A 17,364-nucleotide genomic window follows, 5' to 3' on the forward strand; every position below is an offset into this window, starting at 1 on the left:
TAAAGATTTACAGCCTCAGAAACCCTGTACAGGGTTGCTGTGAATTGGAACCAACTCCATAACAACAACAAGGTGAAAAGGGGAATCCCTGGGTGGTGCGAAAGGTTAATGCCCTCAGTGACTAACCAAAAGATTATTAGTTTGAATCCACCCACGAGCACTTCAGAAGAAAGACCTGATTCTGACAAATCAGCTGCTGAAGCCGCTTATGGAGCACTGTTCTTCTCTGACATACATGGAGGTGGAATTCATTACATGGCATATGTTTTTTCAAGGTGGAAAGGGGAGTTTTTTGCAGATTCAGAAGTAAAGCAGGATCACTCCCACTGGGTCATTCATCACCCAAATATATCTGGGGTCCCATATTACCTAGTAGAACCCACACGGGCTTTAGGTGTATAAATTAGAATATCTTGAGGTCCCAGCCATGAGGTAGAATGAGTTTCAGCATTTAGGGTATCAATATAATGGACTTTAGAAATTTCATCCCACATTTATTGAGTCCTTATTTTGGACATAAGGGACCGTGGTGGTGTCGTTCATTAAACATTGGGCTGCAAACTGCAAAGTCAGCAGTTCAAACCCACAAGCCACTCTGGGAGAAAGATAAGGCTGTCTTCCCCACAATCAGCCAGTGAAGGCTCTGGATCACAGTGTTCCAATCTGCAACCAGTTATGGATGGTACAGGATGAGAGAGCATGTTTTTCCACTGTGCATGGGTCACCATGAGTTGGGTCCAACTTGGGGGCAGATTACAACAACAACCAACTTTATGGCCTCCATTTTGTATGTGTGAAGAGGTGATTCTAATCTAGGAATAACATAGTATTAGTCACGAGATGGATTGGCCATGTGGCAGCATCGATGGACTCAAGTGTGGCAACAATAGTGAGGTTGGCCCAGGATCGGGCAGTGTTTTGTTCTGCTGTGCATAGAGTTGCTATGAGTCAGTACCGACTCGATGGCACCTAACAACAACAGTCTTCCTAGACGCCAGAGCTTTACAAGTGAAACGTACAGAAAGGAGTTCTGGTCTGTCTTCAGCCTCCCTTGTGAACTTTGTTTTAAATGTGCACTTAAACAGTGTATTAATATTCATACCATAAAATGTGAGCCCCTTCCTTCTCTCGAGAAGCCTTATTCTACAGTGACTTAACTGTGGGCCAGTTATTCGTTCATAGTGTTCAGTCTGGTGCTTGCATATCTTGGCACCTGACTTATATTCTTTGTGCCTCCATTTCCAGATCTGTAAATGCCTCACGGGTTTGTTGTAAGAATAAAGTAAGACTGAAGAATGTGAACGAGGCAGGCCAGTAGCTGGCAAAGTTGCTGTCGAATGCCAATGACTTCTTTCTTGTCACCTCTCTTCTCTCCTTTGAGGAGAATTTTCTTTTCTTTCTCTGTGTCCTGCTTTACTGAATAGGAGCAGCATGAAAGAAGACCCTCCATGAAATGCCCGATTTCCTGGGAACAGTTATTTATGATTCCTCTTTGCTTTTGATGCAGGATGTCAGCTGCAACGAGATCACAGCTTTGCCCCAACAGATCGGCCAACTGAAGTCACTACGAGAACTGAATGTCAGAAGAAATTACCTTAAAGTTTTACCACAAGGTAAAAAGCAGAGGAAACAGTGAAGAAAATGGGCAGTTTTTATCTTTTTGTTTACTTTTGTGAAGAGGGAGGTTCTAGTTGTGTGTGTGTGTGTGTGTGTTCCTGTGAACATCAGTTAAGGTCCTTGGTGGTACCAAGTGTTTATACTGGACTGCTAACCTAAAGGTTGGTGAATCTAACCCACCTGTCAGTACCACCAAAGAAAGGTCTGGCGATCTGCTTCTGTTAAGATTACAGCCAAGAAAACCCTGTGGACTGCCGATCTACTCTGTTACACATGGATTGCCATGCAACTAACAACAACAACAAATTAATGTCAGTTAAAATGTGAATTTTACTTTCAGAAAGAAAGTTATGCGCACATTGTAAATTTTATTCTAGTGGTTGCTGTTGTTAAGTGTTTTCAAGTTGATTCCTACCATAATGACTCTGTGTAGGCTTTCCAAAGAGTGTCTGATGGCTTTAAACCACCAGTCTGGCGGTTAGCAGGCTAGTGCTTATCCTACTGTGCCACACCATAAGGCTGTGTGAGGCTATGTTCTAGAATATCCTAAACAGTGGTTTGGAGGACATGCTTGGTCCTTCAGATGCTGGTGGTTAGGGTTTTCTGGTCTTGGGGCTCTGGGGACTCTGACTGGGAACCCCTACTATCTAGGATTTTTAATTCAACAAGGACATTGCCCTGTGAGAGTGGACTAATACCATGGGTTGTTGTGGTTAAGTGCCGCTGAATCGGTTCCGACTCATAGCCACCTTGTATAAGGTTTCCAAGGAGCAGCCTAGCGAGTTTGAACCACCAACCTGTGGTTCAAACCAACCTTGAGGCTCAGTGCTTTTATCCCACAGTGCCATACTAGGACTCCAACCATCACATTTGTTGTTGTTGTTAAGTGCCATCAAGTCAGTTCCAACCCATAGCGACCCTGTCTAGGGTTTCCGAGGAACAGCTGGTGAGCTTGAACCGCGAGCCTTGCAGTTCAAATGGCTTTGCAGTCTGGTGCATTAACCCACCACACCACACCAGGACCGTCACATTAGGGATGAGTTAATTAAATGTTTGACCAAATATTCGTTGTTGTTGCTAAGTGCCCTCAAGTCAGGCACTCATAGCGACCCTATACAGGGTTTCAGAGGAGCAGCTGGTGAGTTTGAACCGCCAACCTTGCAGTTCACACCAACCTTGTGATCCAGTGCATTATCCTAAAGTGCCACACCAGTGCCATGGGTAGTCTTGGTAAATGTCTTAGAGGCCAGCAACATTGATGGACCCTAGAGTCTTCCACATTGATACTCAATTTCCCCCACCCAGAGTGAATGCAGGGTCTCCAAATTCTTGAGCAAACCTTTCCCTGGCAGCTGTGAGTTTCTACACTATTGGGATGAATGGTTCCTCTGATACACTGTATTGGGGTTTAAGTAAAACGGTATGTTCTACTCCGAAAGGATATCCCATTAATAGCTGTGCACATGTCATTGGTGGTTCAGTGATAAAAACTCTCGAATTCCAGATGGGAGACCCAGTTTCAGTTCCTGGCCAAAGTGCCGCCTGCCCAGACACCACCTACTAGTCGGTAGAGACTTGTGTGTTCCTGTGATAATGAACAGGTTTCAGTGGAGCATCCAGAATAAGACAGACTAGGAATAAACACTTGGTGATCTGCTTCCAAAAATCAGCTTACGAACACCATGCTCAATCAGCATGACATAATCCTCGAATACAAGGTTCTACATTCTATTTTTGTGAGTAGCAACTGGGATCTTAAAAGCTCATGAGTGTCCATCTAAGGTTTAATTATTGGTCTCTCCCTGTGCTGAGGGACAAAGCGTGGTGAAAATTGAAGATGCTTGGAAATAATTAGCCCAATGGACTGATACAACATGTGAACATCAGTCTCCATGACCCTAAGACAGAAGAACTAGATGGTGCCCAGTTACCACTACCAACTGCTCTAAAAGGGGATCGCATTAGAAGGTCCTAGATGGTGGTGGTGGTGGTTGTATGCCGCAGAGTCTGTTCCAACTCATAGTAACCCTTGTATAGGGTCTCCGTAAATCTTTACAGGAGAAAAAGACCTCTTTATCCCACAGAAGCAGCTGGTGGATTCGAACTGCTGACCTTGTGGTTAGCAACCCAGCGCATAATCCACTACACTACCAGAGTTCCTTAGAAGGACCTAGAATGTGGAACAAAACTCAAAATCATTAACCAGGCTTATTGGTCAAAAAGAGACTATGGTTCTAGGTCACCCTTCAGGTCTGGAACTAAACTCATTCTCATAACAGAATTTTCAGCCGTTCAGTAGACACACACCACAGAATGGCCAGCCATTCAAAATCAAAGGGCAGCATTTACCTAAGGACAAAATTCAGAAGGGCTGGGAAAGAAGGAGGAAAGGAAACAATTACAGAGCAGGGGAAATAGGATAACTGATGTTACTTTGAGGAAATTGCAATCCTTAAAACGTAATGAAGTGTATGGTTTGTGGAATGTAAAAGTGATGATCTGCCTTGTAAGTTTTAACTCAATTCACAATAAAAAGTTAAAAAAAAGAAAAAAATCAGCCTATGAAAATCCTATGGGTCACAATGGAGTGGGCACGACCAAGCGTGGGTTGACTCCAGGAAGGGACAAAGTTGCTTTCTTTGGTTAACTCAAGGAAGGGACAAAGTTCATTAGGTCCCTGTGAGTTGGAGGCCGGCTCAACAGCAATTAACAATAACAAAAACAACAAAGGCTATCAAAGCAGACTTGTGAGTGATGACCAATCTGAATTTCACATATTAGGAATCACATTGGAACCTGCACCAGGAATATAAGTCAATGACAGAAACAATACTGGATGCCTTCGTTTAAGATGCACTCTGATTCCCAAGGATCACACTGACTTCCACTTTTTCATTTAAGGATATTAGACTCAGCTGACTTCACACATCTACTTAAGAATGCAAAGTGAAAACAATCAGCACTTGGTGATTAACACAGACATTTGAGAGCTGCCTGATGTTTAAGATTCTCTTCCTGCACCTTGATTCATTGCTTATAATGCATCTTTACTCCAAGCAGGAAAATGGAGTTTATGTGAAGGGAAGAAGTTTATAAGCTATGATATGCTGTATAAATGGGAGGTTGAAGAGTCTGTCTGCCATCTTGCACCTTTTCTTGTTCTGACTAGCATTTCAAAGAAGCATCAAGAAGTATTGCCTTATTACTTGGGATAACTTGGTGAAGAAATTTGTTCTTTATTTTCCATTGTGCAGTCAGGGTCGATTGTGTGAAATCAGGGCAGGTTGCTCAATAAGCAAGATGAGCATGGGCTTACCTGTGCTTACTTACATGCATGGGTTTACCACAGCATCATTATGACTGCATCACAAATAATTGAACTCTCATTTTCCAAAATAAAATTTAATGTAATATTTTATGGTTGCCTATAATACTTGTTAAATGTTGGGCTGCTAACCTCAAGGTCAATAGTTCAAACCCACCAGCAACTCCTCAGGAGAAACATGAGGCTGCCTGTTCCTATAAACATGTACAATCCCAGAAACCCTATGTAGGGTGACTATGAATCAGAATCAACTCCATGGCAGTGGTTTTAGTTTGGTTTTTAATCTTTAAGGGAGTAGATCGCCAGGTCTTTTATCCACAGAGTCACTATGGTTCAAGCCATCTGGTGTGGCACTGTAGGATAAGCACTCAACCTCCAGGTCGGTTTGAACCACAACATCAGCGGTTCAAACCCATCAGCCGCTCCTTGGAAATCCCATTCAGGGTCCCTATGAATTGGAACTCACGGCACTTACCAATAACAGTAACCCTCAGGGCAGCAGTTGAGTGCTTAACTTTTGTGCCACCAGGGCCCCTTTTAAACGTACTTAACACTTTTAATTTTCTTTCCTTAAAAGTATTTCTTTCTCTAGAAAGATCAGTTACAAATTTTTATAAAATATGATTGCATTTTCTCAGCTTTGTGATATCTTACGATACACTCAAAGCTATAAAAACTTCTACTTCCTCCAAAAAAATCTTAAAAACAGTGCTGGGGACAGGATCCTGGCCCCGTGGAGTCCTCTAGCCCTGGGCCCCTACAGCTCTGTCATTCTCTGAAGAATCATAACGTCTTTCGGGCTATGTGAGCTAATAAACTTTTCTTTTGCTTAAATGATAATGATGCTTTCAGGTAATCAATGAAACCACTTTCCATATACCATGTTTTGCCTCTTTGTGGACCCCTCCTCATATGCTTTCAATTTGAGGTGGGGCGAAATAAAAGTTTGTAGCTTAATTACCCATATAAATTTTGTGGTGATTTTACTACAACTATATTTTGTTCTTTCTAGGACCAGATGGGCAGAGGATTAAAGTAGCCATTTACTGCCTGTCTTTGAGTGGAAAGCTAGAGAAGTGGGATTTGAACTTTATTTTTTATTACTCCCTTTTGCGGCTAGGTTTTTTTACATTTTCTGGGCTGCAGTTGCAGAGTTCTCATTTTCTCCACCATTTCCTTGTTGTGAAACCTTCAGGAGGTTCTTTTTTTCCTAAACCAAAATGGTAATTGTGTTCCAAACTGAAAGCAAAAGTAAATAGTCATTATGAGAACTATTCTCTATTACCTGACAACTGTTCCCAATTTCCCTCCTTCTGTCTTCCCCAAATTTAGCCCCTATAGCCTTGACTTAGAGTGTTTCATTCTGTAAAAGAATTGACAAAGAGCCGATTGCTGTGTAACTTGTGTTCCAAAAAGAAAACAAAAAAGTCAAAACAAAATGCTGCTTCCTGAGTCTGTCAACATATAACTTACATACTATGGAACCAAGTTAGGGACCTGCTGAGTTAGATACCCACCGGGTCCATTCTAGCAATTTCAGTCCCAGTAGGATAAGCACTGGACTGCTAACCTCAAGGTCAACAGTTCGAACCCACCATCCACTCCTCAAAAATGCTATGCAGAGTGGCTGAGCCTAAACCCACTCAACAGCACTGAACAACAACAAAGCACTTCATGAAGTATGAAAAAAGCAAAGTCTCCTACTTACACGCCCAAAGCAAGTTGAATTCTGAGGAGAGATCTTTGTTGGTGAATTTTTGAGATGGTATAGCTTTGGAACCAACTCATCAGCACACAACAACAACAACAACATCCGAGTAAAGTAAAATATTCCTGTAGTGCGTGTAGGGGAAGACAGGTTGTTTGCTGCAGAAGATTCAGACCTCAGTTCATGACGACTCCGTGCACAATGGAATGAAACAGTGCCAGGTCCTACGTCCCCGTGGTCAGTTATGGACTGGACTACTGTGCTCCACAGCATTTTTATTCTTCCTAGTCCATCCTCTGAAACCTGTTCATCATCATATCAACACTGAGCATAAAGTGACTGCCCTGCCCCACAGGGAAGCTGACAGTCCTACCATGATGCAGTAATGGCCTCTACCCCAGGTTTCTGCCTGCAGTTTTTTCTTTTTATACAAAGCCTGCCTTTCTTCTTACTTTTGAACTCCTTGAGTCTTTAAAAGATCTTAATGGGTCCTCTAGCAAAAGTGATGTGGCTCCCATTCTGGAATGAGCCTCCTCTGACCACTCACTCTGAGATCTCGGGATTTCCTAGCACCCCCCTGGATGTCTGGCATTGCTCAGCCTCTCTATGGAATGCATTTGACTTCGTTTCCAGCAGCTGCCAGTGTTGGGTTGAATGCTTGAAATGACTGAGTATTTGCTGTGCTGCTGGGTGGGGATTTTAAACTAAATATAATGTTCTGTCTTGTTTGTAAAAAGCTACAGAGGACTTTCAAAAAGCAGTTAAGTGAAAAAAGCCTCATCAAGTCAGAATTATAGGAGCTGTCAGAACATTCTGAATGCCTTCGATCATGTTTATCTTTTAAAACACTGTAAAAAAAATCATGAAGCTATTTGTTGAAACTAACTCAGATACACGGAAGAGATAAGAATATTCTGTTACCTCTTAAACAACAGATTTGTAAATCTGTAGAGTTGCTCTGCTCTTGTCAGAACTAACAATTTAGCATTGTTCAACTCGAAGTGAAAAAGTTTTATCCACTGATGTAAAATATTATATGCAATGCATCATGTGTTATTCGTAATGCATGTCTTGCTTTTGATTAAACTAACTGATATTTTTCTGATGAGCAGAAATGTATATTTTGGATGTTTTAACTATTTCATCTTCTTGCTTACTTAATCTGGTTTTGTTTTGTTGGTTCCCCTCCCCCTCCCCCATTCTTCCCCCATTCTTTCAGAACTAGTAGATCTTCCCCTGGTAAAGTTTGACTTTTCCGGCAATAAAGTACTCGCGATTCCGATTTGTTTTAGAGAGATGAAGCAGCTGCAAGTATTACTGCTGGAGAATAATCCTCTGCAGTCTCCTCCGGCACAGGTGAGACCCCGGTAACAGCCGTCAACGGGGTATGCTATCCATAGAACACAAGCAACTCTTCAGAGCTGGTCTTTGGATACTTTGCTGATTTCATATCAGGCGTGATCATAAGAAGTCACGCAAAATGCACACACCTTTCATGAATTTGGGTACATTGACTTATCTGCTGCATCAGCATTATTTTGCTCAGCTAGGAACCTGCACATTTGGCAGCTCAAAATTTCCACTGCTCTGAATGTGCCACGGGTATGGATATTATATAAAAAATGTTTTCTTAATCAGTAGGCACGTCTACAATATGGAATATGTACATAATAAAGGTCAACTGCATTCTTTATTTTAATGCTAGCAAGAAAATGGAATTAAACATTTAAAAAGATGATTTTTGGTTATCTTGAGCTGGTATTCAATCTCATTTTGTTGAGAACAAAATAATGTACATCCAATATTAGCTGTGTAAACATTAAAAAATTTTTTTTTACTTTAAAATAATTTAATAGCTATTAAATCAATAGAATTTTTTAGAGCTTGTTTTGCTGCCTTAAGGGGTTGGAAATAAGTGAAGCTTTGTAGTCTTTTTAAGGTCCCCGCGTGGCACAAATGGCTGGCAGTTTGACCCACCCAGCAGCACTTGAAAGAAAGGCCTGCTAATCTGCTTTCAGAACGATAGCAGCCAAGAATATCCTTTGGAATAATTCTGCTCTGTTTTTTTTATACTATTTATACTTAAATTTTTTTTCTGTTAAAAATTTTAGCTTAGGTCAAGAAGTTAGAAATTTATTGAGCTTGATTTTCTTTGCAAAGTAGAATTGGAGGAAATAATTCTCTAAATTCTTTTTTTCCCTTGTTATTAATGTAAAAAAAATACACACAGCGAAACATATACCAATTCAGCAATTCTTTTTTACAAGTACAATTCAATGACATTGATCGCATTCTTCAAGAATCGTAGCGGTTCTCACCTTTTCTTTCCCAAATTGTTCTTCCACCCTTCACATAAACTTACTGCCCCTAAGCCACAAAAAGTCCAACCTTTTGACTGGCTGTTGCCAGTTTGATTCCATAGAGATCGTTTTGTGGAAAGAAGACAGTGCTAAGGCAGACATTCTTTACTAGTAGAGCAAAACTGTTGTGTGGTATAAAGAACACTACAGAGAGTGTTTTTGGTATAAGGTTTAAGGATTTTCTCAGGGCAATAGATTCAGAGGTTTATCTGAGCTCCATGGCTCCATAAAAACTGGATTTTATAAGAATTTGTAATTCTGTTTTGCATATTCCCCCTTTTGATCAGGTTCCTTCCATAGAATCTGTGATCCAAACATTCAATAATGGCAGTCGGACACCATCCAATTCTTCTGTCTCATGGCAAAGGCAATTGTTCTTGGAGGCAATTAACTATCCATTCCATTTCCCCTTCCTATTGTTGTCTCTCCTTCTTCCTCTGTTGCTCCAGATTAATAGAGACCAATTGTTTTACCTTGGTTGACAATTTATACACTTTAACACCCCCGCTCCCCACTACATAGCAAAGTAGAAGGTAGAACAGAAACACTAAGCCTGTTATTAGACCTGTTACTAGAATGTCCCATGAGGTTTAGGGTTGCAGATAAGCAGCATCAGCAGCTCCCTTCTGTTTGTTTTTGTTTTCCTAAATTCTTATATGTTTTGGAGTAATCAAATTTAGTGTGCATTGTTACGATGCTACTTAAAATGAAAATTTACAGACTAAGATACCTGGTATTTAGATTTTCTTTTGCTATTTAAAAGGTAAAGATGTATTTTTAATTTCTCAATAGATTTGCACCAAGGGCAAAGTGCATATATTCAAGTATCTAAGTATACAAGCGTGCCAGATGAAGACAGCTGACTCTCTTTATCTCCAATCAATGGACAGACCACATATACACCAGAATGTGGAGGACAGGTGAGTCCCTCTACTCTCACTTGAAGCCCCGGTCTTAAGCCAGTGCCACCTAGACAATTAAAAACTCCATTTGCTTCACTCAACCAATTCCAGTTGTAGAAGCTATTGAAATAAGAGGAGTGCTAGTGTGGCGCTGTGGGTTAATGCGCTAGACTACAAAGTCAATTTGAATCACAAGGTCGGTGGTTCAAGTTCACCAGCTGCTCCTTGGAAACCCTATACAGATGGGGTCAGAACCAACTCAACAGCACTTAACAACAACAACAATTGAAACAAGAAAGAAAATTATTGCATTTGATAATGTTTTTGCCATATGTCAATTCTCATTTTCTCCCCTTTCCTAATCCATCCTTCCTGAGTACTTTCATTTTATTTACATACACACATGTACATGTGTATGTGTGTGTGTCTATGTGTCTCTAGGATTTGCGTCATATATAAGGCATTCTGGTAGCATAGTGGTTACGAATCGGGCTGCGAACCTCAAGGTCAGCAGTTTGAAACTATCATCAGTTGTTCCGTGGGAGAAAGATGAGGCATTCTGCTCCCATAAAGATTTACAGCCTCGGAAACCCTGTACAGGGTAGCTATGAGTCGTAACTGACTCGATGGCACATAACAACAACATATATACATCCATACACATGTGTATGTTGTTATTGCTGTTATGTGTCATCCAGTCAATTTCAACTCATGGCGACCCTGTAATGGGGTCTCTGAGGAGCAGCTGGTGACCTTGTGGTTAGCAGTCCAGTGCTTATCCTACAGCGCTCCACCAGGAATCCATACTCTTATATACATACATACATACATATTGGTGTGTATGCACACACAAATCAGTCTTAGTTGAAGGACAGCCCCAATGCTTCTTAGGTGCGAGGGTGATGAGACTTAGTCTCACATAACTTTAGACATATTGTCAGAAGGGATCAGTCGCTAGAAAAGGACTTCATGCTTGTTGGTAAAGTGTGGGGGTCAGTCAAAGAAAGGAAAAGCCCCCAAGGAAATGGATTGACACAGTGGGAGCAACAATGGGCTCAAACCTAACAGCAGTTATGAGGATGGCCTAGGACTGGGGAGTGTTCCATTCTGTTGTACGTAGGGGTCGCTATTGAGGCAGAACTGACTTGTCGGCACCTAACAACAATATATACTCCGAAAAACCCTGGTTGCCCTGTTGGAAAAGCATTGGACTGCCAACTGCAAGGCTGGTGGTTCAGACCCATGAGTTGTTCCAAGGCTGTCTGCGCCTTTAAAAATGTACCAACTCAGAGACCCTGTATAGGGTCACTATGAGTTAGAACCAACAGTGGATTTTAGTTTATTATATGTATTTATTTGTGCATGGACTCCTGGTACTGCACTATAGGATCAGCACTGGACTGTAAACCACAAAGTTGGCACTTCAAACCCTCCAGCTGCTCCTTGGAAAACTTATACAGGGTCACTGTGAGTTGGAACTGACTCAATAGCACTTAAAAAACAGCAGCATATATATATATATATATATATATATATATATATATATATATGCATGTAGGAAGGTTCTTCAGAAAGCTCCTTGAAAAATGGAATTTTTCCTTTTTTTTTTTTAACGTTTTTACTGTGAATTGAGTGATAGTTTACATGGGAGAACATCGGTTTTACACTCATCGTTTCATTGCAATGATTACAGTCTCCTCCCCGCATCAACATTCAACAGTATTTTTGCTTCTCTTCCCTCTGTATGTTTTTTGTTGGGGGGGATGTACACAAAAACACTTAGGAATATAATCACTTAAACAACCAAAGGGCACATTCTGCAGGCTTGTCTCCTGGCCGCCAGCACACAGCCTTTCTCTTTCCATGAGTCTAGAGTGCTCGATTGCTACCTCTCTCCGTGTCCCCACCTCTGCCTCCATCTCTGGTGTCACTGCTTCTCTGGATAGGGTCCCACATTCCGCTCGTGCTCTTCTCCTCTAATGGTCCTAGGGATCCTCTGTTCCTGGACTGTAAGATTAACTACCCACCCCACCCCTTTTTTGTTACAAAATTTCTACCTTTTACAGTTGTGACAGTCACAATTAGTCATGGCAACAATGACTCACTGTTGAATCATAATTCATTAAGTTTTTGATGTCCCCTTGCATGTGTTGGCTTATAAGTATGATCTATGCTGTAAATGTATTCTTGCTTATCAATTGCAAAATCCTACGAAGCTCATGCATGTCCTTTAAAAAATTTTTTTTTAATTTTAATTTGCCTCCGGAGCACTATTACTAAGAAAGCTGTTGGCTTTATTTTTGTATTGTGCTACTAAAATGCAGCGTGCACAGTTTCTGCCATTTCCTATTTGGAGTGGAAGTGATAGAATCTTTTCACACGTCCTTGGGCTTTTTGTGCCATAAATTGAACCTTGAATTTTCACAGAACAGAATTCCCACACTGAACACATTTACAGAAACACGGGTTGTTTTTGAAATGTCTTCACTGCAGAAATTGTTTGCATAATTATTTGCTGAACAAGGTGGTTTTAAGTCTCAGCCTCCCCAACTGATGGAGTCCTGGTTGTGGTGCTGTAGGATAACACTGGGCTGCTAACTGCTAGTAGCCTCGGAAACCCTACACAGCATCACTATGATTTGAAACAGACTCAGTGGCACATAACCACCACCATACCATCAAAAGGAACCCTCGTAGTGTATTGGGTTATGTGTTGGGCAGCTAACGGCAAGGTCAGCAGTTCGAATTCACTATCTACTCCACAAGAGAAAGATGAGACTTTCTGCTCCTATAATCTTTGAAACTGTATATAGGGTCACTATGAGACAGAACTGATCCACGGCATTTAACAACAACATACTGTCAAATGTATTTTTTCATTGAATAAAAGTTTACAATTACTTAAAGAAACAACACTTAGCAAAAGAGAAAAACACTTTTTTTTTTTAATGTTTTATTGTGGATTATGTGTTAGTTTACATGGGAGAACATTAGTTTTACATGCATCCTGTCGTATATCGTTTCATTGCCATGGTTAAATCCTCCCCATCTATCATCAACCAACCAAATGGTATACCCTACAAGCCTGCCCCCGGTCATCAGTACACAGCCCCTCTCCCTCTTTGGGTCTAGAGTCCCCAGCTGCTCCATCTCTCCATGTCATTGTCTCTGCCTCCATCTCTGGCATCACTGTTTCTCTGGGTAGGGTCCCGCACTCCGCTCTTCTCCCTTGATGGTTCCAGGGACATCCGCTCCTTGATTGCAAAGCCAACCACTCTCCTCCTCTTGTTGCAAAACATCTACCTTTACATTTCCAACCCTCACAGTCAGTCCTGATAACAATTACTCACTATTGAACCACAAGAGTCCTATCCCCATCTGCTTTCATCAGCCCCACCCAGACAGAGAAAAACATTTTTTGTAGTTTATTGCTTTTTTATATGCTGTTGTTATTGTTAAGTGCCATTGGGTCAATTCTGACTCATAGCCAACATGTGTAGGGTTTCTTAGGAATCCCTGATGGGGATAAACTGCCAGTCTTTGTGGTTCATAGTCCAGTGCTGATCCTACAGCATACAGGATTCCAGAATTATTAAAATAACAAAATTAAAAACTGTTTAAAAGAAATGATTTGACTTGTAAGAGTAGGCCTCTTGGTTAGACACTATATCCTTAAACTCCCGAAGATACAGATTTTATCTTACACTCTCTGGTGTGAGGCTGCATGATAGTGCACTGGACTGCAAGGTTGGCTTGAACCGCAAGGTACGCGACAGGGTTTCTGTGAGTTACAACTGACATGATGGTACTTAATAACAACACCATCTGGGAAATCCGTCATTGAAAACTCTCTGGAACACAGTTCCACTCTGCCACACATGGTCATCACTAGTTGATTTATTGTTGGTGGCAGTGGTGAGTGCTGTGGATTCTGTTTCTGACTCATATCGACCCTGGATAGGGTTTCTGAGGAACAGCTGGTAGGTTTGAACCACTGGTCTTGTGGTTCACACTACTGACCTTACGGTTAGCAGTCCAGTACTTCCCCGACAGTGCTGCACCAGAACTTCCTATTCGACATGGTGCCTGTTGTATCTTTAGATTGTGTGTGAGCACCTGATTTTCATTAGACCTGTATCTTAATATTCTTTAGTGGTGGACAGATATTTTAATCGCTGTATAATAATCATCTCTAGATAGCAAAATCATGATTAGAAAGTAAATGGAAGTATCTTGGTGTGAACTTTGTGGCTTTATTTTTTTTTTCTAAATGAATTCAATCTTGATGATATCCACTCCAGTAAGAAGGATTCAGACTCTGGCGTTGGGAGTGACAATGGAGACAAGCGACTGTCTACCACAGAGGTAAACTTCTTGGTCAGATTTTTTTCCCTTCTCTGCGCCTGGATGCTTCTGCCGATTTTGACCAAACTCCTTTCTGGTAATTCACTCATCTGATTGAGAATATGCATTGACGTTTATGAAACCCACCAAGTGCTTTTCTAAAGTTTGCTTTATGCCACTCTGCTCGTATGAAAGACCTGCATTTGTTTGTACCTGCTTTCACAAACCAAAAGAAATCCAAAGAGGATGTTCACATTTTTTGAAGAAAAAAACGTGAAAGAGAAACAAGCAGTTAGCAGAAGTTTATGCTGCTATTCGTTACACAGGCCACCCACACCCTGAGGGTTGTCACCAAACTCCTTCCTGGGAAGTACACTCAGTGTCTCAGCATCTAACCGCCATGGCTCTGAACTGTGTCACTAAGCACTATTGTGGTTGTTGTTAAGTGCCATCGAGTCGGTTCCGACCTGTAGCGATCCTGTATAGGGTTTACAAGGAGCCGCTGGTAAACTTGAACTGCCAACCTAGAGGTTCAAGCCGACTTTGCCGTCCAGCACATTAACTCATAGCGCCACACCAGGACTCCCTACTTAGATTAATGGTCATGGCGTCTTTACTTGACACCATTTCTATTTATGAAAGTGTTCATAGGAGCACTCTACTTTCCGATCTCGGGAGTTACCTCTATTAGCCATGTTTACTATTTTTAGTCTCTAATATTTTACAAATGCCTTCAGATTAGTCTTTCTATTTTCTTCCTTTCCTTCCCCATATTACTTGATTATTCTTCTTTACTTAATAAGTATTTGACATGACTAAATAGTATGCAGGGATTCATGAAGAATCGTTCTGTTTGTGTTTAGATAGCAGCAGACTAAGTTGGTATTCTGCTAAAGACATTGTTGCTATGTGTGTGCATGAGTTCCTAGAACCCAGTGTAGATTGCGTTTTAGCAGTTTGTCCTCAGCAAATGCATTTATGAGTGACCATAATTTTTATAACATTACTTGCTTTATGGAAACACTTAGATTGTGCTTTATTAGGTAACTGAATAAAACTTTATTTGTAAGCTAAGTAGCCTCACCCACAACAGCTTCCTTTGGTGGTGGTAGCAGTTCCAACTTATAGTGACCCTGTATAGGGTTTCTGAAGCTGTAAATCTTTATGGGAACAGAAAGCCTTATCTTTCTCTGGAGGAGTAGCTGAGAGATTCAAACTGCTGACCTGGTGATTAGCAGCCCAGCCCATAATCTACCATGATACCAGCGCTCCTTTTTCTCATTTGAATCTACTAAAATCCCAAAATCTCGTATGATGAAATGAGGTTTCTTGTCCCAAGCAGCCGGAAGATATAGATGCGATCAGGGAAGGATGTATCACCAGTAGACTCTCTTCCCTTTTGAGAGAAGTTAGTGAATTTTTGTACTTAAGAGCTTTGGAACATTATAATACCCTTAGTAGAGTAATTAACGGGTCAGCTTCCCCATGTAATACAGGGAAAAGATGGGGCTTTCTTCTCCCACAAAAATACAGCTCAGAAACCCCATACAGGGTTGCTCTGAGCCGGAACCAACTCCACGGCACTTAACAACAACAACTTCATCTATTGACTCTTCATTTTTTATTCTGAAAGTATGCCTCATAGAAAACAGCTGTTTCCCAGTTCTCCTCAGCTGGCTTAATGCATAGTTCAGATACGTGGGTTTATTTTCCACAAAATGTATTATAAAGTAATGCATTAAAGCATTATTATACCTTAAGAGATTTCCAGTATAAAAACTAAATTGTAACAGAAGGTGACTCAGTAGGTCGTGTCAGTAAAAGAGAACAAGCCTCATGAAACCACATTAATAGTTTCTTCAGCTCCCTGGGGGCTAAAACTTCAGCACATTGCTTTAGAGGTTACATTTTAGTTCATTCCTTTTAGCTTTATTAAAACTCTGAAGTTCCCTCAAATGGACCATTATTTCAGAAACGACTCACCCTTAGCTGGTTTTCTATTACATTGAAACAGCCTCAGCTTTATGCCTTACGTGTCTTCTCAGAATAATTAAGTTGGTTAATAAAATATTACACAAAGGACACCATTATCTCTTTGTTCTCACTTAGAATATGTAAAATATTAATATTCTAAAAGGAGATGGAGCATGTATTCTCTCGCTTTTAATTAGATGCATATCATTGAAATTTTGCTAAGTTTTTAAGATAGTAGGAGGGTGGAGGGAAGATTATTTTATTAAATGAGTGAAATGCACACATGTATTCTGCCAGCTTCCAGACAATTGGTGATTGTGTGAAAAAGTAAATGAAAACATTCTCCTTTGAAGGTAGTAGTCACCTCAAGGGTGGAGGAGTGAGCTGTGATCACCTAAAATGCGTTCTGTGGAGATTTGGAAACTTATCATTAAATTATTGTTGTTGTTAAGTGCTGTTGAGTCGGTTCTGACCCATAGTGAATCTGTACAGGGAATCCAAGGAGAGGCTGGGAAGTTGGAACCGCCGACCTCGTTGTTCAAACCGACATTGTGGTCCAGTACTTTATCCCACAGTGCCACACCAGGACTCCATTTTCACTAAATAGCTACACAGAAATTGAGTCTTAGGAAAATAAGTGAGATTCCATGTTTCCTTTGTAACGGAATCATAGATTTTTCTGAATAAGCTTCATCAGCTGCTGGGTGAAAGGAGACTCCCAGAGACAACTAAAATTGAAAGCTTATTCCTAAAACTATAAAACATGTTCTTTTAGAGTACAACCATGTTTAACTCTTTTGTATATTTAATGCCATTTCCCAGCCTAAAAAACAAAGAAGTCATCATAAGGGCTGACGTCTTTCCTTTTGTGACAAACCATATGAAACTTTAATGTGGTGTTGGTAAACTAACTTTATCGTCAGATCTCAAAGTAGCGTTACTGTCTAAACAAATGATGAGACTTAGGACTAATAGAATTTTCTACTTACAGTTATCCTTTTGTTTGGACAGTCATTCCACAGTTTGTTGTAAGTGCCCTGAATGTGACTCTTAGGTTAGAAAAGAATAGGTATCTGCAAAATTTCAGTCTAGAATATACATCTGGAGAAATACAGGAATGGACATCTGGAGAAA

The 17,364-nt window shown here is 40.7% G+C and overlaps 1 protein-coding gene across 3 annotated transcripts in view; it reads left to right on the forward strand.

Moving 5' to 3' along the window:
- The window catches only part of LRCH1 (leucine-rich repeats and calponin homology (CH) domain containing 1), a 257,300-nt gene that overhangs the window by 172,203 nt on the left and 67,733 nt on the right, over window positions 1-17,364 (forward strand). For all 3 annotated transcript variants that reach the window (XM_006837635.1, XM_006837634.1, XM_006837632.1), the window contains exons 4-7: window positions 1,508-1,613; window positions 7,870-8,006; window positions 9,803-9,930; window positions 14,214-14,277. In XM_006837635.1, coding sequence (XP_006837698.1) covers window positions 1,508-1,613; window positions 7,870-8,006; window positions 9,803-9,930; window positions 14,214-14,277 — 435 coding nt within the window. The remainder of the gene's footprint in view (window positions 1-1,507; window positions 1,614-7,869; window positions 8,007-9,802; window positions 9,931-14,213; window positions 14,278-17,364) is intronic.

This window comes from Chrysochloris asiatica, unplaced genomic scaffold (assembly GCF_000296735.1).
Source record: "Chrysochloris asiatica unplaced genomic scaffold, ChrAsi1.0 scaffold00022, whole genome shotgun sequence".
In the NCBI taxonomy this organism is placed as follows: domain Eukaryota; kingdom Metazoa; phylum Chordata; class Mammalia; order Afrosoricida; family Chrysochloridae; genus Chrysochloris; species Chrysochloris asiatica.